A 26643-nucleotide genomic window follows, 5' to 3' on the forward strand; every position below is an offset into this window, starting at 1 on the left:
CTTACTCCTTCTTCCTCCCACTTTTTTCTTTTTTTTTTTTTTTTTTGACTGTAGGGTGTGTGCACTTGAAAGAGAGAGACAGAGAGAGGGAGAGAAAGAGAGATTTGGGGCACGCAAGCACCTGTGCCTGGTGTGTTTTTCAAGCTGCTGGGTCTGAGACTCGAACTACACAGTCGGCCATGTGGATTCCAGCTGCCTTAACTACCACTGGTGGGCCCCAGTCTCCTTCCCATTTACCTCCTTCCTCTTGCTTTTCTTCTCTCATCCCAGAAAAATATTTCTTTCTTCCTTTAAAAACAAAACAAAAACAAAAACAAACAAACAAACAAACAAACAAAAAAACAAGAGCTAACATTGAACAATATATTGCTAACAAAAGATTAATTAGTTGACTAACTTAATTTGTAATGTTTCAAGAAGGATGGCCGAAAGTCGAGGAAGTTAAGGACAGAAAAGGCGCTGTTACTTAGGACAACGTGGAAGCCACTGGAAATCTTGCAAAGTTGTTTCAGTGCCGTGAAGATGGAGGCCGGCTGTACCAGCTGAAGGGTAAGTGGGCCAGTGTGAGGAAGTGAGACAACCTGGTGGAAACTCCTTGTCATTTAGATGTCAGTTTAAAGTCACCTCTTTGGATTGATCTAAAGTAGCCACCTGGTGATGAGCACATGACCACATTTTATTTCTCTGCCAAGCCCCTATTTAGGACCTGATCATGTCTTCTTTCTTTCTTGATTCCCTTTCTCTGCCCTAGGATACTACACATTCACAGTGATCATATACAAGCGGAGACTTCAAAAAGTTTGCAGAAAAATGGAACTAAAATTTGAGTTTATTTTGGTGCAAACATTTTTTGAAACCCATGCATAGTTCTTTCATAATACGCATTTCTCATTTACTCACTTTCTTCTTTTTTAAACATTTATTTATGTACTTATCTATTTATTTGTTGTGATTTTCAGGTTGCCAGGTCTGGGACTTGAACCGCGGTCAGCCATGTGGGAATCCAGTGCCTCAACCACCATGCTACCTGCTGGCCCCTTAACTTTCTTTGTTATAATAGAAAGCTTGTAGATCACATGAGAGTGAGAAAGAGAGAGACAGCACCCTCCACAGGGTCCTGCCAAACCATGATCCCCTAAATCCAGTCCCTTGGATCCTAGGGCTTACATGTGAGCCTAGTGTTTCAGGCCATCCAAGTCAGAAATTCAAACAGCGGGCACCATGGGCAACCTGGCTTCTCTTGAGTAGCACATTACAGCTCTCTTGAGTAGCACATTACTGCCGCACCACGGAGACAACCCCCAAAGCACCCTTGTTAGGGCCTTGCCACGCTATGATCCCACTTCCCAAGCCCTCTTGCTGCTCAGGATTCTGGGCCCCTATTTACCTGGCGTGAATTTTTCAGGCTGAGATCTCAACAGCACTGCAGGGCACTAGTGTTTCTGCTGTGCCACAGTGGCCGGCCTTTCCCATGAACTTTTTCTTTTATTTGTATGCTTTATTTTTTTCTGTCCTCCAGAACCTACAAGACTTTGGTACCTGGTAGATATTCTAGTCATATTTGTTGCATGAATGGAGACAAGCTTGGCTATGATGGGAGAAAGAGAAATAGAAATTTATCTGATGGGGGATATGGAGCCCCGTGGTGTATGTGTGTGTGTGTGTGTGTGTGTGTGTGTGTGTGTATGTGTGTGTGTGTGTTTCGTTTTTTTTTTTTAACAGGAACCTCTAGCTCAGAACTCGTCAAACGTTAATGTTTCTAGGAACCATGTAGGGATCTTATTAAAATGCAGATTCTGATTCTGCAGGTCCAGAATAAAAGAGTCCTGGTGTTGCTAGTCTGAAAAATCACATTTTGAGTAGCAAGGGCTTGGACCAGTTGGGCACGTTGCTTTGAATGAACAAGTGAAGATGGGAGGTTAATGAACCAGGAGAGAAGGGGTAATCATATGAGCAAAGATTTTAGGAACCAAGAAGGGACAGAATCTTGAAAACCAGCAGGGGGCTTGGCTTTTCAAAGGCAGAAGGAAACCTTTCTCAGTGGAGCAGGAAAGCAGGAGAGGGATAAGAAGAGGAAGTTCTTGTCTGCTGGTGACTGTTTTCAGTGAGGTCATCAGCTGAGAGTGAGGGTGGAGGTGGGGTGTGGGAGTTTTGAGAAGCAGTCATTTTCTTCTCTGGCAGTATCCAGTATGCCTGTAAGGTTTGGATCATACACTTAAAGTAAAATCTATCCGCTCTGTTGCATAATTTCCTCGACATTAATCTGCTTGGGGGTAGGTCAGAGGAAGATGGTAGGTTCATCCAGAAGGAGTGTGACAGAGGGCAAGAAGAATTGGAGTCGAGGGTGTTGGTGGGAGTGATTTCAAGGGTGAACCACAGGGAATGAGGCACAGGCATTGAGAGAGGCTCTGCTACTCGGTCCCTGTTCTCATGGGACTCTAATGGGGAGACAGATAGGACTGATACAATTCTACAGAGGTATCTCTATCTACATGTACATGCATACTCATGCACGTACGTATTACATGTAAAAGTACACGTGAATGTAACTGTCAGAGCCCCACCCACAGCCCCTTGAGCCTCACTGCCACAGCACACTCAGCTGATTTCCAACTACCAGCGTTGGCATCTCTTTGCCAGAGAGCATGGCAGGCCAGAAGTCCCAGGGAATGAACGCCCCTGAAAGCACTGAACGTGGTAACTATTATAAAAGGAATCAGTGTGTGACTATGTCAGGGTGGGGTAACCGAGGTGTGTGGGCCTCTCTGGCTCCCAGCAGGATGAAGGTCGGAGGGCCATGGTGGTAACTTGCTTGACAAGACTCTCTTTAAGGCTGCCTTCCTTTCCCTGCCTCACTCCCTCTCCCTTACCTGGGTTTTTCTAGAATCACCTTCCCAATAAACCACTTGCTCTCAAATCCTTGTTTCATGACTTTGCAGAGGAAACCCAACTGAACTGAGGTATGAGTGGTTGCAGCAGCTGGATCCCACATGACTGGCAGCGCAGTTTGAGTCCTGATCTGCCGGCTTGAAAAACATGCTGGGTACATGTGCATGCATGCCCGAAATCCTGAAGGGAGAGAGAGATGGAGGAGAGGGATTGCAGCGTGACCATGTCCAGTGGCAGGTGCTCTCTCCTCTTGGGGGAGTGCATGTGGCCTCTGGCGAAACAAAGCAGAAACAAAAGCAAAACACATGAAATGCCTCTAACAAGCTGTAGAGCAGGACAGGAAGGCCCATGTAGGGGGAATGGAGTTCAAAGGCCTCTGTTGTGTGGAGTGTTGCACATGGAAGGCTCTTGGCTAATGTTTACTGAAGTGGAAGGTAATTATTAATCACCTATCTGATTGACCAGAGCGCCCTGCTTCCTGGCCAAGTTGAATAATGGCTTCCTTTCTTTCAGGTTGCCTCTCTTTTTTCCCTTTCCCTCCAAATTTAGTGGGCCAATGTGCCCACCAGCATGGTTTTCAAGTTGCTGGGTCTGGGACTCAACTGTTCAGTTGGCCATGTGGGTTCCAGTCACCTTCCACTGGCTGGCCCTCTCCCTTATTTTTCCCATTTTCTCTTTTTTTTCTCTCTTCTCTCTCCCTTCTTCCCGTCTTTCCCTCTATGTCTTTCCAATTCCTTCAAATGAACCTATTTATAAAGTTAATTATTTCTTACAATCTCCATTTCTATTAACCGTGACATTTAATTCTTATCTGTGGCCATCTTAAAATTGCCGATGTAGTCAGTGGAAACAGAATTACACCCTGTGAACAGGTCTTTTTTTTTTTTTAGATATTTTTGCTATAGGGCACGTGCGCTTGCCAGAAAGACAGAGAGAGACAGAGAGATAGAAAGCGAGAAATCACCCCCCAGGGGGGATGGCCACCCTGCAACCCCTTCTCATCCACTCTCCTCTCAGGATCTTGGGCACGCACGCACACGCGCCCAGCGTGAGTTTAAGCCACCGGGTCTGGGACTTGAACCACAGTCAGCTACATGGGAGTCCAGTGACATAGCCTTTACGCTAACTGCTGGTTCCTGAGAACAGGTCACTTTAAGGTGGATCTTTAATCAAACACTATCCAGAAAGAAAAATATTCCCAAGGGCATTTACTCTTTGGGTAACATTGCCATATTTGCATCCAGAATGCATTTGTGCTTTCTCTGGGAAAAATTCCATCCCCAGTATAATCCATACCGGAAATGGTGTGTTCATGTGCACATGGTATTTACAATCTGAAACCATGACTCAGTGCACATATTTGCCAAAGATGAAAAAGTGGAGATGCGTTCAGAAATGGCACCCGGCTGATCACCCGTGTGGTCTTGCGTGTGGTCACCGTGAGTGAATTACTAGAGAATACACCAGAAATAGAGAATGACTTATGCCAGTCAGCGAGGTCAGATTTATGGCACTGCAGAGAGACAGGACCAGGAAGGCGAAAACCCAGCCGGTAATTACTCTCCAAGGGTATGTTGTAAATAGTCACAACGTCCCCTTTCCCCCCTTGTCCTCCTTTTTATAAAAATCTTGAAATCCTTGCTCATCCCCTTCTTCCACCCAGCAATTAAAGAAAAAGATTCCACGTAACCTTTATACCCAATATTTTCATTGTCTTTTAAACAAATCTTGAGTCTTCAGTGAGGGTTGTGTTTTGCAACACCCTAGGGGTGGAGAAGTTTTCCATTTTCACCCTGGTGTCCTCTTTTGGCACATTCACCCGTCACCCCATGCCCCTCACCCTGTATTCTGGCAGGATGTGAGACATGCAAATTGCAAACTGGTAAATAGCAATTTTGCATATTTTGAATAGAAGAGAACAACGTGGTACCACTCGTTCTGTTCTCAGGGAAATCTGAGATAATGGGGAGTGAGCGCAAAGGCAGACGCAGGGTCCTAAGTATTTTCTCCCAAGTGTTTATTATGCTTATTAAACCTATTGTATTCTGATGAATTAATTTGAATTATTTACATGGTCAACCTTCGAGACAATAACCTGATTTAATCAGAGGGTGCAAATGGATCATTTCTTTTTGAAATTTAAAAGCAGGTTTAAACTGGAAGCATCAGGACTTCTCATATCTTTCGCTACAAATATTTGTTACAAATCTGCAGTTGTCAGGCTTAATGACATAGTGTCAGAAATCAAGAGAGAATATAGCAATGCGTTTCTTAAGAAAGTCGATAAACTCCCCTATGAGAATGTGCCCCCTGGACAGTCAACCCTTGGTTAAGACAAATTTCTTAAGGAAAAAAGTCTTTCAATTCTGTTTATCTGTAAATAGCGTGCACTGTCTGACAGGAGGGTGTTCAGCTGCTACAATTTCAGTGGAAAGGAAAATGACATGGTCAGAATGCTTGGGTTTTCATGAGATTATGAGCCCGGTGTCATTTCACGAATGTTTGGTTTTCATTGTGATTTGAAAGAAATTGGAGCTTACCATCCACATTTCTTCTACTTTGAGTTAGTAATTTTTTTCTTGGTGTTTGGATGGTTACAAGGAATTCTTGGGAAAGGTAAAATCTTGTGTTCGTAAAGACAGAAGAGGCACAAGTCATTCTGAAGGTGGAGTCTTTCGGAGGTAAAGTGAACAGCTTGCATCTTGAATATTTTATGAGACCTAGGTATTAGAACGATGCTTCGGATGCAGGAACACGGCGATCTAGGAACAAAAGGGGCTTGGACTAGAGGACAGACTGTGAAATTTCTTAAAATTATGAAGCGATCCTACGGCTGAACCTAGGAGTGGCTGATGTTACTGCAGATCGTTCCTAATAAGGGCTCTAAAAGCTTAATGATTTATTGATTGGATCTGCCCTAATGATGGCCCGATTATGCATGTGTAAATAAGAGGGCTGATTTATGAGGGTACAATCATATCTTTCAGATAGATTTGCTCTAAGTCTACACATTGAAAATAAATGAAGGCAATTATGTGACTATTTTAGGGGAGGAACCTCCCCCCATCTGATCTGGAGGAAGTCTGGTATTCGAGGTAAAGGGAAACAACTCTAAAGACAGGAAAAAGGCAAAGAAGAAAAAGCCTAATAAACACTTCTGCTGAGAAAAGGCCCCTGCTTCTCTTATCCTAAGAGGAGAAAGAGAGAAAGAAAGAGAGTTCCAGGTGCCACCAGGGAGCCATATTTTCCTTTAAAAAAGATGATGATGATGAAGAAGAATGAAAAAGAAAAAAAAAAAAAAAAGGTAAGAAGTTGTCCTGTTAAATCAACTGCACACGAAGTCTGCGTAAAGAAATTGGCCTTTTCATTACATACAGGTTTAAAAAGCCCTAGAGAAGAGACACGTGAACAGAAGCAGTGTTATTCACTCACGACCTAACTTCCTTTTAGACATCAGCTGAAGGAAAGAGCCGAGGCATCGTTGAACAGCGAGTTTGTCTTAAGATAAAGACTCATCTTGATTTCTTTCAGGATATAAAACTTGTATTTAAATCAATTCAGAGAAGCACTCTAGCTTTAAACATTAGAGAGTGGGGAGAGCCCATTTAATAAAACAGCATTATTTCATTTTCAAAGAATGATACTGGCAGTAGCTCTGAGTTTAAATTCTGTATTCTTTCCCTCAATTATAATTATACATGGGTCTGAAAGGAAGCATGCCTATTACTGTCATATTTATTCTTTTGACAGGTGTTACGGGACTGTAATTTGATGAAATGACTCAAAGCGCAAATTCCCATCCAAACATAATTCCCATCATCAACACGAGAGGTTTCGGAAAGTCCTCCAGCGAGCTTTTTCACAGACCTTGAACACCCTTAATCTTTTAGCACAATCCGTGTATTCAGGAACATGGGGGGGAGCTTGACGTCAGGGCTCATACCCGGGGTGACAACAGTGAAAAAAAAAGGGTGGGTGTTGGAGGTAAAAACGTCTGTGAAGAGCGGGACAGCTTTCTTTTTCAAACTGGGTGGGGTGGGACCAGGATCACACACCCAGTAGGACGGCGAGTCCCGCGCGCTGCCGGCAGAGGGCGCTCGGCGCGCAGTCGCCGGGCGGGGGCGGTGCTCGCGAGGCGCAGGCGCACTCGTCCCCGCCGCCACTGCGGCGTTCGGGGTTGGCGTCGGCGGTGGAGGGGGGGGGGGCCGCGGGAGGTGCACCGGAACGCGGCCCCCGGAGCACCCGGGCCTGTCGCAGGCCTCGCCGGGGGCGGGGGCGAGGTTCGAGGGAGCAGAGAAGGCCGGGGACGCGAGGGGGAAGTGTGGGGGCTGGAGAGAGCCCAGGGGTCTCCAGACCGCCGGCGCTGAGCGAGGACGCGGGGCCCACTGCTGAAAATGCCCGTGGGTTGCCCAGCACGCACCTCTGGTGACATTCTGTTTGCCTGGTTTTTAAATGGAGACGCCATCAGCCCAGAGTACCCCGATACCTGCAGTAACCTTGACATTTTGATTGATACTGCTGCGTAGCAGCACAAGTAGCTCCGTGGCTGAAACCTTTTAGGATGAATCTTGATTGGTGTTCTGTTGCTTTCAAGTACGTTTTATTGAGTTATAAAGACGTAGCATACAATTCACCCATTTCACGTGCACAGATCAGTGTCTTTTTAGTATGTTTACATTGTATATCCATCACAATTTTACAATGTTGTCATTACCCAAAAAAGAAACACTTTAGCTGTCACTCCCCCCCTCCTTGCCCCCACCTCCACCCCAATCTCAATGTCCCATCACCACTCACAGCCCTTGGCAACCACTACACTTTTCTGTCTATAGATCTGCCTCTTCTGCACATTTCATGTAAATAGAGACATGCATTATGTAGTCCCATGTGACTGGCTCCATGCGCTTAGCATGATGTTTTCGAGGTTCACCCACGTGGCAGGAAGTGCCAGTACCTCATTTCACTGCAGAGTAATATTCCATTGCATGAGGTACCATGTTTTGTTTACCCACTTGTCAGTTGATGGCCTTAGGACTGATCTTCACTCTTCAGCACCACCTGGCAGGCCCTTCTAAGTCTGATCCTGTCTTGGACAGCATCTTCTTTGCTCTTGGCTGTGTTCTGGCATCCCTGTGGGCCTAGCAATCCCTCCTTCCCCTGGGCCTTGATGCAGGCCACAGGCTGTCTCTCTGCCTCTGCCCAGCCAAATCCTGCCAGACCTTCAGTCCTTAGATTTAATATTCCTTTTCCGGGACCAGCAATTAGAATAATGGCTATGTTGCTGAACTCCCATGTAGTAGTTGACTGCGGTTCGAATCCTGGACCCGGTGGCTTAAACTCACGCTGGGCGCATGTGCATGTGTGCCCAAGATCCCGAGAGGAGAATGGAGGAGAATGGAGGAGAAGGGATTGCGGCGTGACCATCCCCCCGGGGGGTGATTTCTCGCTTTCTGTTTCTCTATCTCTGTCTCTCTGGCAAGTGCACGCTCCCTATAGCAAAAACCTCTCCAAAAAAAAGAAAAAAAAAGACTTAATGTTCCTTTTCCAAGAAACCACCTTTGATTCTTAAATGGATGAGGGACTCTCAAGGAACTGAATACCACTTCTTAGTATTCAATAACTGAGTGCTGAGTAATTGGTTTTTGTTTTCTTTTTGTTGCTCAGTTTGGTTTGTGTCACCTCCTCCTGTTAGTATGTGCGCTCTATGGGACTAGAGGCCGCCTTGCTGGAGTCTGCATATCTAGCACCCGGACCTGATGGTGCTCACCTTGATGTTTCATCTCACAGGCCCCGCACCATACTGGGGTTACAGCCATGAGTGAGCTCCTTAGGTGGGGCTTATGTCCTGGGGTGGGGGGCATATAGACAAACTGCAGAATGTGAAGAGTGACAAAAAGACTACCTGGAAGAGTGAGGGAAGGGACTGTCATGTGGTCAGAGAAGGCCTAATGAATTAGACTCGGGTACCTGGGGGAGTGAGCCGTGTGGAAAGGGGGGGGGGGGGGGGGGGTAGGTGAAGGAGGTGAGGAGGCCAGAGGGAGGAGGCCATGGGAGGGAGGGAGAAACCAGGAGCTGTCAGCTCAGGGGTCATCTCAGGCGAGCACCAGGTGGTGCAGAAGGAGCCGGAAGTGGGTGCAAAGCCCATCTGTGGCTCTCATGGAGCTATACGTGGCCTTGAGCCTCAGTCTTTTTCCTCTGTAAAGTGGGGCTAGTAGTAGTACTGTGGATTAACCCCTGTGAAGTACTCAGGTCAGTGACCCTTTTTTTCCTCCTTTCAGTTTATTCCATGAGCAAATGAATCAGAGAGAGACAGCACCCCCGACTGGCATCCTTTTTCTTTCTCTTTCTTTCCTTCTTTTTTGATGGTAAATAGCTCCTGCATGTGTATGAGACAAAGAGAGAGAAGGAAAGCACCTTTGATGGGGCCTTGTCTCCTATAGTCCCTTTTTCCCAGCACTCCAGTTCTCAGGATCTTGGGTACCTGTGCATGGACTGGGTGTGTTTTTAGGCTGATCCAGGGATCCAAACCCATAGTCAGCCATGTGGCTTCCAGCATTGCAATCCAGCACACTGTGGATTGTGCCACCCAGGCTAGGCTTCAGCAGTCTTGATGCCATAGCCCAGCCTCAGCTAGCCCTGAATCCTGGGGATTGGCATGCTTGGAGTACTCAGAGGTCTTCAGACACACACCTGCCACATAGGTCAGCTTCACAGAGTGTTGTATTTAACCGCTGCACAGCTGTTTGGCCTCTGAGTTTCCATCTGTCACCCTCAAAGCAGGGCGGTGTGTAGTGCCCACGTGTCGGAGATTGTAGCACAAAGAAGCCTAACCCCAGAACGATTCCCTTCAGGTTGCTAGTTACTGTGCTCTGAGGAGCCCAACCTGTCCGCACGTTGCATAGTTTTGGGTTTGCTTTGTCTGGGATAGCTTACCAGCTTCCCTTTGAACTGGCAAAGGCTCAGAGTGGAATGAGCTGATACTTGTGTTCAGGGTGGCTCCTTAGCCTTTGGTGTTGTAGAAAGAGCAGAGAATTCAGAGCCAAAGGACCTGACTTTGAGACCAGGCTCCGCCACCTGCGGCTTTGTGTCTTTAGGACACTCACTTTCTTCCTGGCCTTATTTTCCTCTCTGGTAAGTGGAAGTCAGTAAACGTTCATTGAACTAATGTTACGGTCCAGGCACTGTTGACTCATAACAGTATAGTCTCTGTCCTGAAACTTCTAGGCGGTGAGGAACACAGATAGCCAGGGGAGGTAGGAAAGAGGAAGCTGCGTGCAAGCACCTCAGATGCGCCAGCCCTGTGTGAAGCACTTTCCGCGTGTTGGCCAGCTTGATCTTTACAGATCCCCTGAGGTAGGTATTCTGTTCTCCAGCTTACAACAGACGAAGCAGAAACTTAGAGAAGTGAAGCAAGTTACCCCAAATCCCACAGCTAGTAGATGGCAGAGGCAAGCTTCTAAACTAGGGTTGTTTGTCTCCAAAAATGTGTATATTCTCGTATCACATTATTATGTGAACGGTGTGATGACATTGTAAAAGCGTGTGAAAGCTTCAAGGAGGTGACAATGGAAGTGGTCTTTAAGGATGAAAAGGAATCTTGTTTTTTAATTATCAGAGGATGTGTGTGCTTGCCAGGGGAGAGACAGGGTGAGAGGCAGAAAGTCCACTCCACTGGGGCATGGTCACATCAGAGTCTCTTCTCCATTTCTCCATCCTGTTGGGACCTGAGACATGCACATACTCACGCCTGGTGTGTTTTTCAAACCAGGGCCAGGATTTGAAGCATGGTCAGCCATGTAGAATCTGATGCCTTTAACTACCAGGCTATGGGGCTGGGCCTGCATAGGAGTTCTTTTTTAATTTTTAGAATTATTTTATTTAACTTAATTTAATTATTTATTTTAATTTGATGAGAGAGAGAGAAAGTGAGAAAGCAAGCTGCCAGGTCTGGGACTCGAACTACAGTCAGCCATGTGGGAGTCCAGCACTGTCTACCATGCCATCTGCTGGGCCCAAGCAGAGGAATTCTTGAGACAGCTGAAGAACAAGGAGGGGGGCAGTGAGAGAAGTTGAAGAGCACAGCCCATTTCGGAGGTGGTATTGCTAATAATAATGAGTGGTAAGCTGTCAGGTGCTGTGCTAAGTGGTACAGTAGCATCGTCTTATCCTTAGAACAGTTCTAGGAAGCAAGTACTACATAGGTTCCCCATCGACAGGTGAGAAACAGACTTTGAGATAGAAGTCAAGAAACTTGCCTAGGATCCCCCAACTGCCAAGCAAGGGAGCCAAGATTTGAACCCAGACTGTCTGATCCCAAAGTCCCTGAACTTAACTTCCATGTTCAGTGTGTTGCTAAAATGCAGAAAATGTGTAAAAGATGGTAAAAGATGAAGTCGATGCGAGAAGTCGGAACAGAGTTTGGAAGGCAGCGGGTGACAAAGTCTCCATGGAAGCCTTGAAGAAGGGGAGTAACAGGGTGTGTCTCTAGGGCGTGCCCTTGGCACTATGGGGATTGGACTGGGAGGAGAGAGACTGATGAGGAGGTATTCACACAGTCCGAGCAAGGCAGGGGCATATTGCTGGGAACCAAGGTGGTGCCACTGGAAATTACGGGGCCTTGGGCTGGGGGTAGAGGGGACTTGCGAGCCCTGACTATGGAGGGGAGGGATTGGGAAGGCAAGGATTGCTGCCCTATTTCTAGCTTGGGAGAATTTGTACTTGCAAGATGGAGCCCTGGGAGAAGGGGAGGGCCAAATCCACTCCATTCCTATTTTGCGACCTTCCCTATCAGGAAGAATAATTGCATGTGTTAAAAATGGCCTGTGCTGGCTTAATTTAGCTTGTATCAGTGCTCAATAGGGCATAATTTTTGGTTATTTTCCGCAGTTCCATTCTTCTTTTTCTTTTTAAATATATGACTTGTCCACTTATTTTTAGGTGCTCCTTGTCGGGATACAGGCTAGGAAAATGGACAGCCAGTTAAATGAGACTGTAGGCCTGTCTCTCAACATCTGTGCCAGTGATACCAGTGGCTCCCCGGAAATTCCTTTTGTGGCTTCGTTTTTCTCTCTCTTCTTTTATTCTATCATATTCTCTTGATTTCCTAAGTGCTTTTTTTTTTTTTTTTTTTTTTTTTTTTTTCTTTTACCTAGTTGTACCTTTTCTTTGTCTGTGTGGTTGACGTCAGCCTTGTGACTTTTTTCTCCCATCTATATATAAGGGGAACAAGAGATTTCCTGGGGTTTCTGAAAATCACGGAGCATGAGTCTGTGGTGCGTGAGCTCTGGGAGAGTTCTCTGTGGGGTCCTTTGCTGTGATCTGGTCAGTATTTATTTATTTAAGATTTTTGCTATAAGGTACATGCACTTGCTGGAGAGACAGAGACAGGAAGTGAGAAATCACGCCCCAGGGGGATGGCCATGCCACAATCCCTTCTCCTTCATTCTCCTTTTGGGATTTTGGGCACGTATGCATATGCACTCAGCATGAGTTTGTAGCTATTGGGTCTGGGACTCAAACTGTGGTCCACCATGTGGGAGTCCAGTGTCTTCCCCACTACACCACTTGCTGGCCTCTATCTTTTTATTTTTAAATTTATTTCTTCCATGAGTGAGAGAGACTAGAAAGGGAGACGGAGATAGTATCCCAATCAGGGTCTTCGATGAAGTGATCCCACCTCAGCCTGTAGCTAGCCCCCCATATCACAAGCACATGTTGTGCTCAGCATACTCAGGGATCCCTCCAGGCCTCAGCCGGGGACCTTCCATGTAGGAGTGCCTTGCAGAGAATCCCATTTTATTACTGTGCCACTGTCTGGCCCTGGTCAGCATTTTTATGGATGGTTTGGATGTAGACATAGCGGGTGGTGGTATGGAGCAGGTAAGGGCTAAGCCATCCTCTGCAGCACATAATGGCATTTTGGTCAATGATGGACTGCATATACGGTGGTAGTACCCCAAGGAGCATAGAGGCTGTGCCATACAGCCCAGCTGTGTCGTAGGAGACCCCTTGGAGGTTTGTGTAAGTGTACATGATGTCCACACAGCAGCATTGTCTGATTGTCTATCAGAATGTCTTCTTGTTGTTAAGGGACATATGACTGTAGCTCTGGCTTTGTTTCCTGTCCCTACTATGTACTAGCCGTGGCCTGTGGCAAGTTACTTAACCTCTCAGGGTCTCAGTTTCCTCTTCTGGAAAATGGAGCTCAACCTATAATGTGAGGATTGGATGAGACAGCATATGAAAAAGCTCTCATGCTTGGCATGTACCAATCACGCTCTGAGTGCTAAGTCATGAGACATGCTGTCAGCTTTGCAGAAGGCTCCAGGTGGAAGAGCTAGGGACGTTAGACCGGTCACCTCTGTGGGCCCAGACTGAATCTAGAGTCGTACACGTGCTAGATGTTTACAGTGGCTTTGCCTGGATGACTGACGCTTAGAAGAGAGAGTCCATCGCTCTCTCTGTTCCCTGTTCGTGCCCGGTATGTGCTTGTTTCTGTGCTTTCTTGTGTTGAATAGATTGGATTTGATAACAGAGTCAGGCCCTTTGGAGATTGTGGCAGATTGTGACGTTGGATTGAACTAACAAAATACGAGATGGGGAAACAGAAGGGTAGTTTTCTCCCTTGAATAGTTCATGGGGAAAAAAGGTGACTTTGAGCCAAATGTCAAGACCACGTGAGGGCCTGAACAGAGAGTACAGTTCTGCGTTCTTTGAATTCCCTGGTCGAAGGAGGTGACTACGGTATGGGAGCTGGTCAGGACATAGCCAGCTGTTCCCCACTGGGCAGTGTGGTTAAGAGCGACATCCATAATGAGAGATGAGGGACGATAATGTGTCCAGAGGACACGGGATGGAATGGGCTGGAGGAGCCTTGGGGAAGCCTTCAGGATAGATGTGTTGGAAATAAGATGGTGGAGGGGCTGGTGCAGTCTACTGGAAATAATAAAAAACTGGACTTGGGGATTGGGGGGAGCCTCAGCCCTGAAAGGCAGAGCTCAAGCCAATGAGCAGACACAACTGGAGGACTTTCTAAAAAGCAGAGTGAGCACGGAGTCCTGAGTTCCCTGTCAGTAGGGAACATACTGAGGGAGAAAAGCTACAAGACTCCTGGCCAGGGACAGATCTTTTTTTAAAAAATTATTATTATTATTTTTTTTAAGTTTTTTTTGCCATAGGGTGTGCACATTCACTGGAGATAGAGAGGGGAAAAGTGAGAAATCACCTCTCAGGGGTATGTCTACACCACAATCTCTTCTCCATTCTCCTCTTGGGATTTTAGGCACACATGCACATACACATGGCATGAGTTTCAAACCGCCAGGTCCGGTACTTGACCTGCGATTGGCCATGTGACAGTCCAGCACCTTAACCACTATACCACCTGTTGGCCCGGGACAAGGACAGTCCTAAAGTTACTTTTTCTTATGAACGTTTTCCCAGTATATAGACGTTATGGCTCAGCTGCAGGAGTGTGCGCTGGCTGCTGCTGATCTGCAGGTTAGGACCACGTGGGAGGCCCACATGTGATTCCTGGCCCAACCTGAGAAGATGGGCTCAGTGCATGTGCCTGGTCCCCGCTGATCAGGATTCTGAGGCAGGAGGATCCCAGCACAGTGAGACTCTGCCTGAAAGAAACAACAAAACAATCCAAATATACAGAAGTTAAAGTAACTGCACATCCCACTCCCTGTCCTCTGGACACACATCCCCCTTAGTGGGTGTCACTCTCAACCATCTGTCCAATGAGAAAGCAGTTTAGCTGTGTCCCGCCCTGCTCCTCGGGCTGTGGCACTGTCACTGACTGACCTGGGAATTCAAGGAATGCAGCTCAGACTGCATTCTCTGCCCGGTCTGTTCTGTTTAAGGTACCTTTTGTCTGTGAGCTAGGAACATTTGCCATCTGAGCAGTCTAGACATTTTGCCCCATTTCTTTATCTTTCTTACTCGATGTCTTCTCTGTGCTGTCTGACGAACTGTTTGGAAGTCAGTTGCAGGGGCCAGCAGATTGCATAGTGGCTACATTGCTGGACTTCCACGTGGCCAGCCGCAGCTCAAGTTCTGGATCCAGTGGCTTGAAAATCAGGCTGAGTGCATGTGCGTGTGTGCCTAAAATCTCAGGAGGAGAATAGAGGAGAAGGTATTGTGGCTTGGCCATCCCTCGTGGAGGATGATTTCTCACTTTCCTTCTCACTCTCTCTCTCTCTCTGGTGAGCATATGCACCCTATGGTAAAAACCTCTTTAAAGAAAAGGGGGACCAGCAGGTGGTGTGGTGGTTGAGGCGCTGGACACTCCCACATGGCCAATCACAGTTTGAGTTCTGGACCTGATGGCTTGCTTTCTCACGTTCTCTCTCTCTCTTTCTGGTCAAATTAAAATAAATGAATGAACAAATAAAATAAAAAAAAATTAGTTGCAGACCTGATGATATATCACCTCTAAATACCTCCACTTGCATCTACTAAGAGTATTTCCCCACATAATTGCAACATCATTATTGTATCTGAGAAAAATAACTACTAGTAATTGTTAATGGTATCACTTAGTGGGAAAATTGTCAGACAAGAAGCTGACAAAGTACTGTGACCACTGTGTGGGGACTGACTTATGGGGCCTGAGGGTAGGTGAACACCTTTCCCACAATCCCAGTAAGCCTGAACTAGAGTAATGTGGGGTGACGGGAACTGTTCTGAGGCTACCAGAGACCTCCCACTGACATGATGCCCAGGGTATTGGCTCGGTGAGGGCTTCTAGGAGGAGATGCCAGACTACAGTGCTGAGTATGGAAGAGTCAGGAAATCTGGAGGAAGCAGAAGGGTATTGTAGACCAAAGTAGGAAGATTCATTCAACAGACAGATACTGAACATATACTGGAATGGTTAAAATTACATGCCAACTTAATTTGGCTGTGAGGTACCCAGATCTTTGGCCAAACATTATTCTGGGTGTTTTGGTAAGGGCATTTAATTGGTGTGAGATGATCATTTAAATCAGGAGACTGATAAACCTGATTGTCCTTTTTAATGTGAGTGGGTCTTGGCAATCTTTCAGAAGCCTGACGAATAGTTTGAGAGAGATTTCTCTTGCTGGATGTCCTTCATACTGGAACATCAGGTCCTCCTGATTCTCTGGCAGCTCCCAGGCTTCATGCTTGTAGGCCACAGAAAGGAGTCTGGATTTGCAGTGTGGGCCAGTGCTTTCTGAACTTCAGTACCACTTGCGAGATTTTTGCCATTTCCACAGTTCAGCTGCATTGTTATTTGTTTGATACATTCTTTTAAATTGCCAGAGATGCACTCACCAGAGAGATGGACAGAGAGAAAGAAGAGAGGAGAGAGAAAACACGCCCCCCCCCAATGGGGCACGGTCACACTGCAATCCTGTCTCTATTTCTCCATCCTGTTGGGATTTGGGGCATGCGTGCACACATGTCCAGTGTGTGTTTTGAGCTGCTAGGGCTGGGATTTGAACCACAATTGGCCACGTTGGATCTGGCTCCCCTAACCACTGGGCTATGGAGTGGCCTGATACATTTTTTTAAGTTTATTTTATTTTATTTTATTTTTCCCATAAGGCACATGCACTTGCCAAAGAGAGAGACAGACAGAGGGAATGTGAGAAATCACCCTTTGGGGGAATGGCTATGCTGCAGTCCCTTCTCCTCCAGTCTCCTCTTGGTATTTTGAGCACACATGCATACATGCTCAGCATGATTTTCAAGCCACCAGGTCTGGGACTCAAACCATGGTTGGCCATGTGGGAATCCAGCATGTTAGTCACTATGCCACCTGTTGGCCCAGCCTGATTTATTTTATAAATTAATGATAAATTTTTGCCCATTGGGGGGGAAAAATACTGTTGGGACCAGCAGGTGGCTTGGTGGTTAAGGTGCTAGATACTCCTACATGGCCGACCACGGTTCCAGTCCTGGATGTGGTGGCTTGCTTTCTCCCTTTCTCTCTTTCTCTCTCTCTCTCTTTCTCTCTCTCTCTCTGTGTCTTTCTCTGGTCAAATTAAAATAAATGAATGAATAAATAAAATTAGATAATTCTTTTAAAAAACTGCTTTAAGCCATAATACCTTTGAAATCATGGGGTATTTTTCTCATTACTTATTAACTATAAAAGCATTATAAGAAAAAAGATGCTGGCCCGTATACTGCTTAAAATCATTTCATATTTTGGGAAATGTTGCTGTGAATGGTGAGAGGACTGATACATCTCAGGGTGTCCTGTCTTTTCCTAAAATTAACAAGATGTTTTAGGTTTTAGGAAGGGGTAGGACACCCTGAGATTTATGTTTTGGAAAGGTTCATTCTGGTCACTAGGTGGAGAATAGACTGGAGGGAAATGGATCGCAAGACAGGGAGACCAGCTAGGGGACTGTGGCAGGGGTCCTAAAATTAACAAGATGTTTTAGGTTTTAGGAAGGGGTAGGACACCCTGAGATTTATGTTTTGGAAAGGTTCATTCTGGTCACTAGGTGGAGAATAGACTGGAGGGAAATGGATCGCAAGACAGGGAGACCAGCTAGGGGACTGTGGCAGCTGTCCTCATGAGCGTGCTCAAAGTCTGAACCAAGAGAAATAGAGAGGAGAGGGCTATTTGAGGGGATGTTCAGAGGTAGAATTTTATAGGACTTAGAAACCAAGGGTACAAGATTGAGGGAAATAGAAGGCCCTGGACTGACTCTGTAATTATTTTACTTTGGTTGCCTGGGAAGATGGAAGTGCCATCCTAGAGAGGGAGCTGGGGGCAGGAGGAGATGGGAGAGGCCAAGATCAGTCCAGCCACAGTCCAGACAGCAGGTAGTTTAAGGGAAGCATGCATTGCCCAGACCAAAGGGTTTGACTGTAGTTTTAGCAATGGTGCTGTAGGTTCATTGCCCCTTAAATAATAGCAAGCCCACACTTTAAATTAAATTAAAACATTTTTAGTTTAACTCTTCTAAGTGGACCCACACATGTATTCTCTACTAGTTATTACTGAGAATGACTAAGTATTATAATTGAGCTGAAAATAATCTCCCGCCCATACTCCCTGGGTTGGTTACTAAGTATTGCTTGGGTTTTAAGTAATGAAACAAAGTTGTGCTCTTTCCAAATGTTAATTTTGAGGACTGCAGATGGTAACCATCTGTCACACGACTAGCATTTTACAATATTTGATTAGCGCTTTATATAGTTTGGGGAAGCCTGCCAGTGGAGTCTGCCCAACAGGGTGGGGTCTTTGGGGGGTATGTCCTCTCTGGTTACCCTTGCGGTTCTTGGCCACCGTGGTATGGAGCTCTTCTCTGTTGGCTAAAGGTAGCTACTGGGACCAGCGAGGTGGCAGTTCCCAGCAGGAGGAACTTGAGGAGCCCAGCCCTTGTTTAGAGTCTTCCTTAGAGCTGAAACCATCAGAGCGCATAACGGAAGTAGCACGTGGGAGGTCAGGATCCGTCCCTCAGTAAGGTCTCCTGTGTTGCAAGTGACCAAACCAACCCAAGCAGCTTTGCAAGAAGCGATTACTTGGCTCAGATCATTGGAAGGTCTAGGAGTGGGTCTGCCTTCAGGGGGATGGTTTTGGGGCTCGTGTGTGAAATCTGCGGACTTGGTTTCTTTCGTTGTCTCAGCCCTGCCTTCGGCTCTGAGCCTGCAGCCTCAGGCTTTCCGAGGGGCAAGGTTTCACTGGATTTGGTCCTCGGCCTCAGGCCTAGTGGCAAAGAGAGGGAGCCCTTTCTGGGCGCCTCTGTGAAAGCGTTTCTCTGATTAGACCAGCTTCTGTCACGTGCCCACCCGTGACCCAATCCCTGTGCCCGTGTGGATGCCCATCTCTGATTGGTCAGGCCTGGGTGAGGCCCGCTCAGACCTCGAGCTGAGACCCGGGAAGGAGTCCCCAGGACGGAGAGAGGGTAGTGGGGACAGAGACCCGCATCTTCTCCAGTGACCGGGCAAGGGCCAAGGAACTGGGAGGGGTTGGCCAGCTTAGCAGTTGCCGGGAAGATATGCTGACGCGGCCTGATAAGCCTCTGAAACCAGCTACTGAAGTTTCCGATCTTTGTGCCAGGGGCTGATAGACCTAGTGGTCTGGCCGCCTCTTTTTAGGGAGGGAGTAGTGGCTGTCTTTCTCTTTTTAATGTTACTTTGAAAGCAAGGCCTGTCACTTAATCTGTTTTTAGCTCCTTCATCTGGAGTATAGCCTCTTTCTCAAGGAGGGGAAATCTGTAAGAATGGAACCGTTTGGTTCGGTTCGGTAAACTGTGTATGAAGCCTTTGGTGGGCCGGCACGTGGCCTAGGGAGCGCCCCAAGCGTGACAGCAGCGCAAACCACCAGTGTGGGCAGCACGGCCACAGCAGCATGAACGGGCCACCACAGCCCCAGAGCACAGAGGATTCCCTCTGTTCCTAGGGAGGGGCAGTCAGGAAGGGCTTCCTGCAAGAGTGTCAGTGAGCTGGATCCTGAAAGCTGAATGGGGTGGGAAAGGGCGCTCTGTGTGCAAAGGCACTGAAGAGGCAGGTACTTGGTAGTTTGGGGGATTTGGGAGAAGTTCCTATTGGCTGACTGGGATTACCCAGGACACTGGTTCCAGGCTCATTCGGCCTCCTTGTGGAGGAGACTGGGGAGTGACAGGCTGGGGTCAGGAAAACCAGGCACAATGTCATGGCAGAGGTTCAGGCAGGAGCCTACAGGACAGTGAATGCAGAGAGGTATCTGATTATGGGCTGGGAGGCACTTAATGAAAGCTTATCAGATCCTTATGTTCTAGAACCTACCATTATTTTCCGTTTAAAAGAAAACGTATTTCTTTAATTCCATTTGTTGTTGTTATTATTATTTTTTAATTTGACCAGAAAGAGAAAGACAGGGAAAGCAAGAAAGCAAGCCGCCAGGTCCAGGATTCAAACCATAGTTGGCCACGTAGAAATCTAGTGCCCCAACCACTATGTCACCTGCCGGTCCCAGAATCTACCATTTTTCAATATTTGGACTCAGAGTTACCTTAAAAAAGAAAAGGAGGTCAAACTAGAGTGTGAGTTCTTTGGAGAGAGCCAGTATAATACAAAGGTTAAAAATATGGGCTCTGCAGACACAAAAGAGAGCATGCTGTATAATTCTATTTATACGGAGCTCTAGAAAATGCAAATGAATCCGTATTGGTAGAAAGCAGATCAGTGGTTGCTTGGGGAGGGACAGTGGGGAGGGCCGGAGGGAGGGATTACAGAGGCACCAGGAAACTTTGGGGGTGGCAGATACATTCACCCTCTGGATTGAACATGGTGGTTTCTCAGTGTGGACGTATGTCAGAACTGAACGAGTTGTATGACTGATGTGTGTCTGCTACACCTCCATAATGCTGTGTGTTGTTATTTTTTAATATGGTCTCTGGAGCCGTGTTGCCTGGGTTTAAATCCCAGCATTACCTTTATCAGCTGTGTGATATCTCGGACAAGTTACCAGGCCTCCGTGTGTCTGGTTTTCTTAAATAAAGCGACTAGAACATAGCAAGCGCTCCTTGTTATTAATAACGTCAGTAAGATGAAATCCTGGGCGCAGGCTCTGGGAGCACCGTGGCAGTGCTGTGTGCGGCCGCTTCTTCATGCAGACTCCCTTAGAATTGTGCTTCTCAGACTTCAGTGTGCATATGGATCCCTGGGTAGCTCGTGAGAACGCAGGTCTGTCTCATGGGTTTGGGGTAGCGCCTGAGACTCTCTGTGTCTGACAAGCTTTTTGTGATGCGGCCAGTGCCGGTGGCCAGGCCCACACTGTGAGAAGTGAGGCTTAGGCCTCTGGGCACTCTCCCCTGTGGCCTGGTGCCCTCATGAGGATGTGCCTGGTGGCTATCAGAGTTGGTTTCTGTGATTTCCTTTCAGGGTCTTCCCACTTCCCTGCCCTCTTCATCTACTGCCTCTAGTCGGGCTCCGGAAGGAAATGCCAGGATGAGGTGTCCCCTCCCTCCACACTTGCCCTTGGCCCTTGGAGGCCTGCTGGAGGCCAGGTCTCTTCAGGACGGAGCGCCAGGCTCCAGCCTCGGGTGCGGGCTTCATGGGATGGGGAAGAGGAGGACCTGGTTTCTGCACTGCATCAATCATGCTTCAAGAAGTGCTGGGACCTGGGGGCCAGGGCTAGATGCCTTAGAAGTGACACTCTGTGTTTTCCAGGGACAGGGTCTCACGGATGGCCCCGTTACCAGGGGCGGAGCTGGTCCAGACTCCGCGGCAACTCTACCGGTACTTGCTGCGCTGTTGCCATCAGCTGCCAACCAGAGGCACCCAGGAGCATTACAAACATGCTGTCAGGCAGGTGGGAGCAGGGGATGCTGGGTCTGGGGGTGCAGGGACTTCCTCTAGTGGGGGGTTGATGGGAGGTCAGAGGCCAGGGCCAGGGCCAGGGCCAGGGCGCAGGAGTAGTCTTTCAGGTAGTGATGGGGAGACAGTTTAGTAAGAGCCATGAAAACGGTCACTGTGCAGCCCAGCTCCTCTCTATCCAGGAAACAGGGCCCAGCATCCTGCACCCGAGCTCTGCCAGGGTGTGAGGAAGGCACCTAAGGGGACTGTCGAACAAGTGTGGGACAGAGCATCATCTGACAGCCATCCCTGCCTAAAGGGCCCAACCTGGGCTTAATCAGGAGAAAAGATGAGATGAACCCAAACCAAGGACCAGCGAACTAACTAGCCTATATTTATCAGAAACGTCCTGTCTTAGAACACATAGAAAGGCAGAAGAACTGCTCAGGATTAAAGGGGAGATGTGACAACATTATCCCAGACTGGATCCTTACCAGGAAAAACGAAAACAGCTGTACAGGACATTAATAGGGCAGTGCATGAAACTGGAACATGGGCTGTGGATTAGATAGTAGTATGGCATCAGTGCTAATTTTTCTGAATTTGAGTACCAAAGTTAAATAAGAGAATGTGCTCATTGTTGGGAAATACACAGAAAAGTGTTTAGAGGGGTAAGATGTCTGCATGATGTCTGTAACTTACTTTTAAATGTTTTTGGAAAGAACTCCTATATACAAAGAAAGAATGACAGGGCCAGCTTTGTGGTACAGTGGTTAGGGAGCCAGATGGCCCCCATGGCTGACTGCAGTTTGAGTCCAACCCCAGCAGCTTAAAAAACAAGCCAGTTGCACGTGCATGCTTGCCCAAAATCCTGGCAGGAGAAATAGAGAAGGGATTGCAGTGTGGCCACATGCCACTGGGAGGTGCTGTCTTCCTCTCTCTCTCTCTGGTGAATGCATGTGCTCTCAAGCAATAAAAATTTTTAAAAATTAAAAATGAGAAAATGATAAGACAAATGTGGTAAAATGTTAGCCATTGCCAATCCTAGTGGGAAATTCTTTGTATAATTCTTGCAACTTTTCTGTAAGTTAAAAACCATTTTCAAACAAAAAGTTAAAAACTAAATTTATACAACTATAACATGGAAATTTTAATAAATGGAAGTAGCAGCAGAGAGTGGAAACATGGTGCAGGCAGCTGTCCAGGGCAGTCAGCGAGAGCTTCCCAGAGGTGGCTTTTTGAGATGGCTCCTGAGGATGAGTAGGGGATGCATGGGGTTGGGAGTGACAGGGAAGGGAGGGCCCAGTTTGTTCTGAAGGGCCCTGAGCACTGTACCAGTGAGCCAGCCTGATTCTCACATTGCTTCTCTAGGGTCAGCATTGGGTCAGGAGCAGAGAGAAGCCTTTGCTCTGCTCTGGGCCTGGCTGGAGTTCCCCAATTTGCCCCCTGCTGCATCCCCTCTCCTCCTCCCCTGCTTCCCAAGAGAAGCCCTATCGCCCCCCTGTCCTGAAGCCAGGCTGAGATCTCACCTAGTGCAGTCAGCTTCTTGTGAGGAGCAAGTTAAGCAGAGAGGGAAAGGAGGTTGCCCTTTGACCCCCTCTGCCAATTAACCTTTGGGTCCTGCCTGATTTGGGAGTAACTCAGGGTCCAGTCTTCCTCTGTACCCCTGCTCTGGTGGCAGGACAACTAGGCTTATGGTCATGTAAAATAGGATGCAGATGCTGTTGCTTAGCAGCAAGTTAGCATTTCCCAGCCTCTGCCTCCTCCTCTCTAAGTAGGATGCTCTGCACCGGAGGGCTGAGCGAGGTGCTGAGGAGAAAGTGCCCAGCAGCGCGCACCAGACTTGTGATGCTGCACTGGAGCTGCTGGTCCTGGAATTTAGCCTGGGCATCTTCCTCTGTGCTTATGTTTCCAGAGTTTCCAGGTTCACTCAGATGAAGACAGCCCCGAGAGAATCCAGCAGATTATCAAAAGAGCTATTGAAGATGCTGACTGGATCATGAACAAAGTAGGTGCTTGGCTTCCAGCGCCACCTGGGGTGATGATGGCTGTAATCCTTGTGACCACTAGGGGCCACCCTTGCTCCACAATTGAGAACGGTCAGTGCCGAGGAGTCCCCAGCAGGCTGCTCCCTCCCTCTAGAAGTCTTTCTGGTTGCATTCATTTTTCTGCTGGGTGGGTGGGGCTGTCATCCTTAATGTTTAAAGGCACATTTCTGCCTCATGGTGCTGAGTGAGCTAAGACAGGGCAGCCCTTCCAGTCACTTGGCATAAGGAAGAAAAGTCTTAGAATAGTACCGAAGCTGGCAGTGGGGTTGTAACGTTTCAGGACAGAAGCTGTCTCAAGGGAGTGAGCTCCCTGTCTCTTGGAATATTTGTACTGAGGCAAGGTTATGGAGGAGACATTCAAAGATCTGTTTTGGTGGAGGAAGGGAGTGAATTAGGAATGCAGATTGGCTCCCTGGTCCTTACAAGGACCAGCGAACTAACTAGCCTATATTTATCAGAAACGTCCTGTCTTAGAACACATAGAAAGGCAGAAGAACTGCTCAGGATTAAAGGGGAGATGTGACAACATTATCCCAGACTGGATCCTTACCAGGAAAAACGAAAACAGCTGTACAGGACATTAATAGGGCAGTGCATGAAACTGGAACATGGGCTGTGGATTAGATAGTAGTATGGCATCAGTGCTAATTTTTCTGAATTTGAGTACCAAAGTTAAATAAGAGAATGTGCTCATTGTTGGGAAATACACAGAAAAGTGTTTAGAGGGGTAAGATGTCTGCATGATGTCTGTAACTTACTTTTAAATGTTTTTGGAAAGAACTCCTATATACAAAGAAAGAATGACAGGGCCAGCTTTGTGGTACAGTGGTTAGGGAGCCAGATGGCCCCCATGGCTGACTGCAGTTTGAGTCCAACCCCAGCAGCTTAAAAAACAAGCCAGTTGCACGTGCATGCTTGCCCAAAATCCTGGCAGGAGAAATAGAGAAGGGATTGCAGTGTGGCCACATGCCACTGGGAGGTGCTGTCTTCCTCTCTCTCTCTCTGGTGAATGCATGTGCTCTCAAGCAATAAAAATTTTTAAAAATTAAAAATGAGAAAATGATAAGACAAATGTGGTAAAATGTTAGCCATTGCCAATCCTAGTGGGAAATTCTTTGTATAATTCTTGCAACTTTTCTGTAAGTTAAAAACCATTTTCAAACAAAAAGTTAAAAACTAAATTTATACAACTATAACATGGAAATTTTAATAAATGGAAGTAGCAGCAGAGAGTGGAAACATGGTGCAGGCAGCTGTCCAGGGCAGTCAGCGAGAGCTTCCCAGAGGTGGCTTTTTGAGATGGCTCCTGAGGATGAGTAGGGGATGCATGGGGTTGGGAGTGACAGGGAAGGGAGGGCCCAGTTTGTTCTGAAGGGCCCTGAGCACTGTACCAGTGAGCCAGCCTGATTCTCACATTGCTTCTCTAGGGTCAGCATTGGGTCAGGAGCAGAGAGAAGCCTTTGCTCTGCTCTGGGCCTGGCTGGAGTTCCCCAATTTGCCCCCTGCTGCATCCCCTCTCCTCCTCCCCTGCTTCCCAAGAGAAGCCCTATCGCCCCCCTGTCCTGAAGCCAGGCTGAGATCTCACCTAGTGCAGTCAGCTTCTTGTGAGGAGCAAGTTAAGCAGAGAGGGAAAGGAGGTTGCCCTTTGACCCCCTCTGCCAATTAACCTTTGGGTCCTGCCTGATTTGGGAGTAACTCAGGGTCCAGTCTTCCTCTGTACCCCTGCTCTGGTGGCAGGACAACTAGGCTTATGGTCATGTAAAATAGGATGCAGATGCTGTTGCTTAGCAGCAAGTTAGCATTTCCCAGCCTCTGCCTCCTCCTCTCTAAGTAGGATGCTCTGCACCGGAGGGCTGAGCGAGGTGCTGAGGAGAAAGTGCCCAGCAGCGCGCACCAGACTTGTGATGCTGCACTGGAGCTGCTGGTCCTGGAATTTAGCCTGGGCATCTTCCTCTGTGCTTATGTTTCCAGAGTTTCCAGGTTCACTCAGATGAAGACAGCCCCGAGAGAATCCAGCAGATTATCAAAAGAGCTATTGAAGATGCTGACTGGATCATGAACAAAGTAGGTGCTTGGCTTCCAGCGCCACCTGGGGTGATGATGGCTGTAATCCTTGTGACCACTAGGGGCCACCCTTGCTCCACAATTGAGAACGGTCAGTGCCGAGGAGTCCCCAGCAGGCTGCTCCCTCCCTCTAGAAGTCTTTCTGGTTGCATTCATTTTTCTGCTGGGTGGGTGGGGCTGTCATCCTTAATGTTTAAAGGCACATTTCTGCCTCATGGTGCTGAGTGAGCTAAGACAGGGCAGCCCTTCCAGTCACTTGGCATAAGGAAGAAAAGTCTTAGAATAGTACCGAAGCTGGCAGTGGGGTTGTAACGTTTCAGGACAGAAGCTGTCTCAAGGGAGTGAGCTCCCTGTCTCTTGGAATATTTGTACTGAGGCAAGGTTATGGAGGAGACATTCAAAGATCTGTTTTGGTGGAGGAAGGGAGTGAATTAGGAATGCAGATTGGCTCCCTGGTCCTTAAACTTTGGTATTAGAATGACCTGGAGAGCTGGCATGTGCCCTACCTCCCTGTCCTTCCTTCTCAATCCAAATCGCCAACGTGTGATTCTAGATCCTTATTTTTTTAGTTTTTTTAATGATAGAGTGTGTGCACGTGCGCCCAGGAGAGAGAAAGAGAGAACACACAGCAGGGTTCCTCATGCCCGATTCCTTTCCCAGCCCTCCAGTTCCTGAGGACCCTGGATTCCTGTGCAAGCACTTGGCACATTTTCAGGCTGACGCAGGGACCAGAATCCACAGTCAGCCATATGGCTTCCAGCCTTGCAGGGCATTGACTTTACCATTGCACCACAGCAGTTGGGCCTCAGGATTCACTTTTTAAAACTCAGAGGTTGGACTAGCTGGCTTCTGAGAGTCTTCTACTTGAGATTTTCTTCCTCCATGAACTTAGAGAGTTCATTCCCCCCACCCCCCAGCTTAGTGAGAAGGATGAGTGTCCACAATTTTCAATTCTAATGCCCCCAGTTTCCTTATTATCCTCCCTCCCCAGCTCCATCAGCTTCTTTTTCCATTAAAGGAGAAAGAGGGTCCAGGTGTGAACTGGAGGTTGATCATCCAGTGCCTCCTGGCTGGGTCTCACCACCTCGGAGAAGCTCCTGCAGGAGCCGGTGAGGCCCAGGTGATCATGGCTCAAGATTTCTCCAGAGTCCCCCTCCCTGTCTCATTCCCTCCCCACTTCTGATCTTTCTGTCTTGCAGTATAAAAAACAAAACTGAGAATCCAGGGCCCAAAAAGCTCATCTGTCCTAAAGACATTTAAAGCCGAGACACTGCCCTTCTGGAACTCAGCAGCAGCAGCACGGCGGGATAGTCACTGGCCTTGCTGACCGAGAGAGCGAGAGTCGGGGGAGACAGAAGCTGACCTCTGCTTGGAC

At 47.5% G+C, this 26643-nt stretch overlaps 1 protein-coding gene across 4 annotated transcripts; it reads left to right on the forward strand.

Annotated features, from left to right (window-relative positions):
• Positions 1 to 417: 417 nt before the first annotated feature.
• On the forward strand, positions 418 to 26637 carry LYRM9 (LYR motif containing 9). Of its 4 annotated transcripts, none has more exons than XM_027769059.1 (4): positions 418 to 549; positions 21031 to 21172; positions 23072 to 23164; positions 26468 to 26637. In XM_027769059.1, the coding sequence occupies exons 2-4, from the start codon at positions 21047 to 21049 to the stop codon at positions 26483 to 26485; spliced, it is 237 nt and encodes a 78-aa protein (XP_027624860.1). In that variant the 5' UTR covers positions 418 to 549; positions 21031 to 21046; the 3' UTR covers positions 26486 to 26637. The 4 variants fall into 4 exon arrangements, with proteins under 4 accessions (XP_027624860.1, XP_006170479.1, XP_006170480.1 ...); XM_006170417.3 differs by lacking the exon at positions 418 to 549 and adding an exon at positions 7050 to 7085 and having other exon boundaries at positions 21028 to 21172; XM_006170418.3 differs by lacking the exon at positions 418 to 549 and adding an exon at positions 10156 to 10242.
• Positions 26638 to 26643: the final 6 nt, after the last annotated feature.

The sequence above is a fragment of the Tupaia chinensis genome, unplaced genomic scaffold (assembly GCF_000334495.1).
Source record: "Tupaia chinensis unplaced genomic scaffold, TupChi_1.0 Scaffold148350_1, whole genome shotgun sequence".
Taxonomy (NCBI): Eukaryota; Metazoa; Chordata; class Mammalia; order Scandentia; family Tupaiidae; genus Tupaia; species Tupaia belangeri.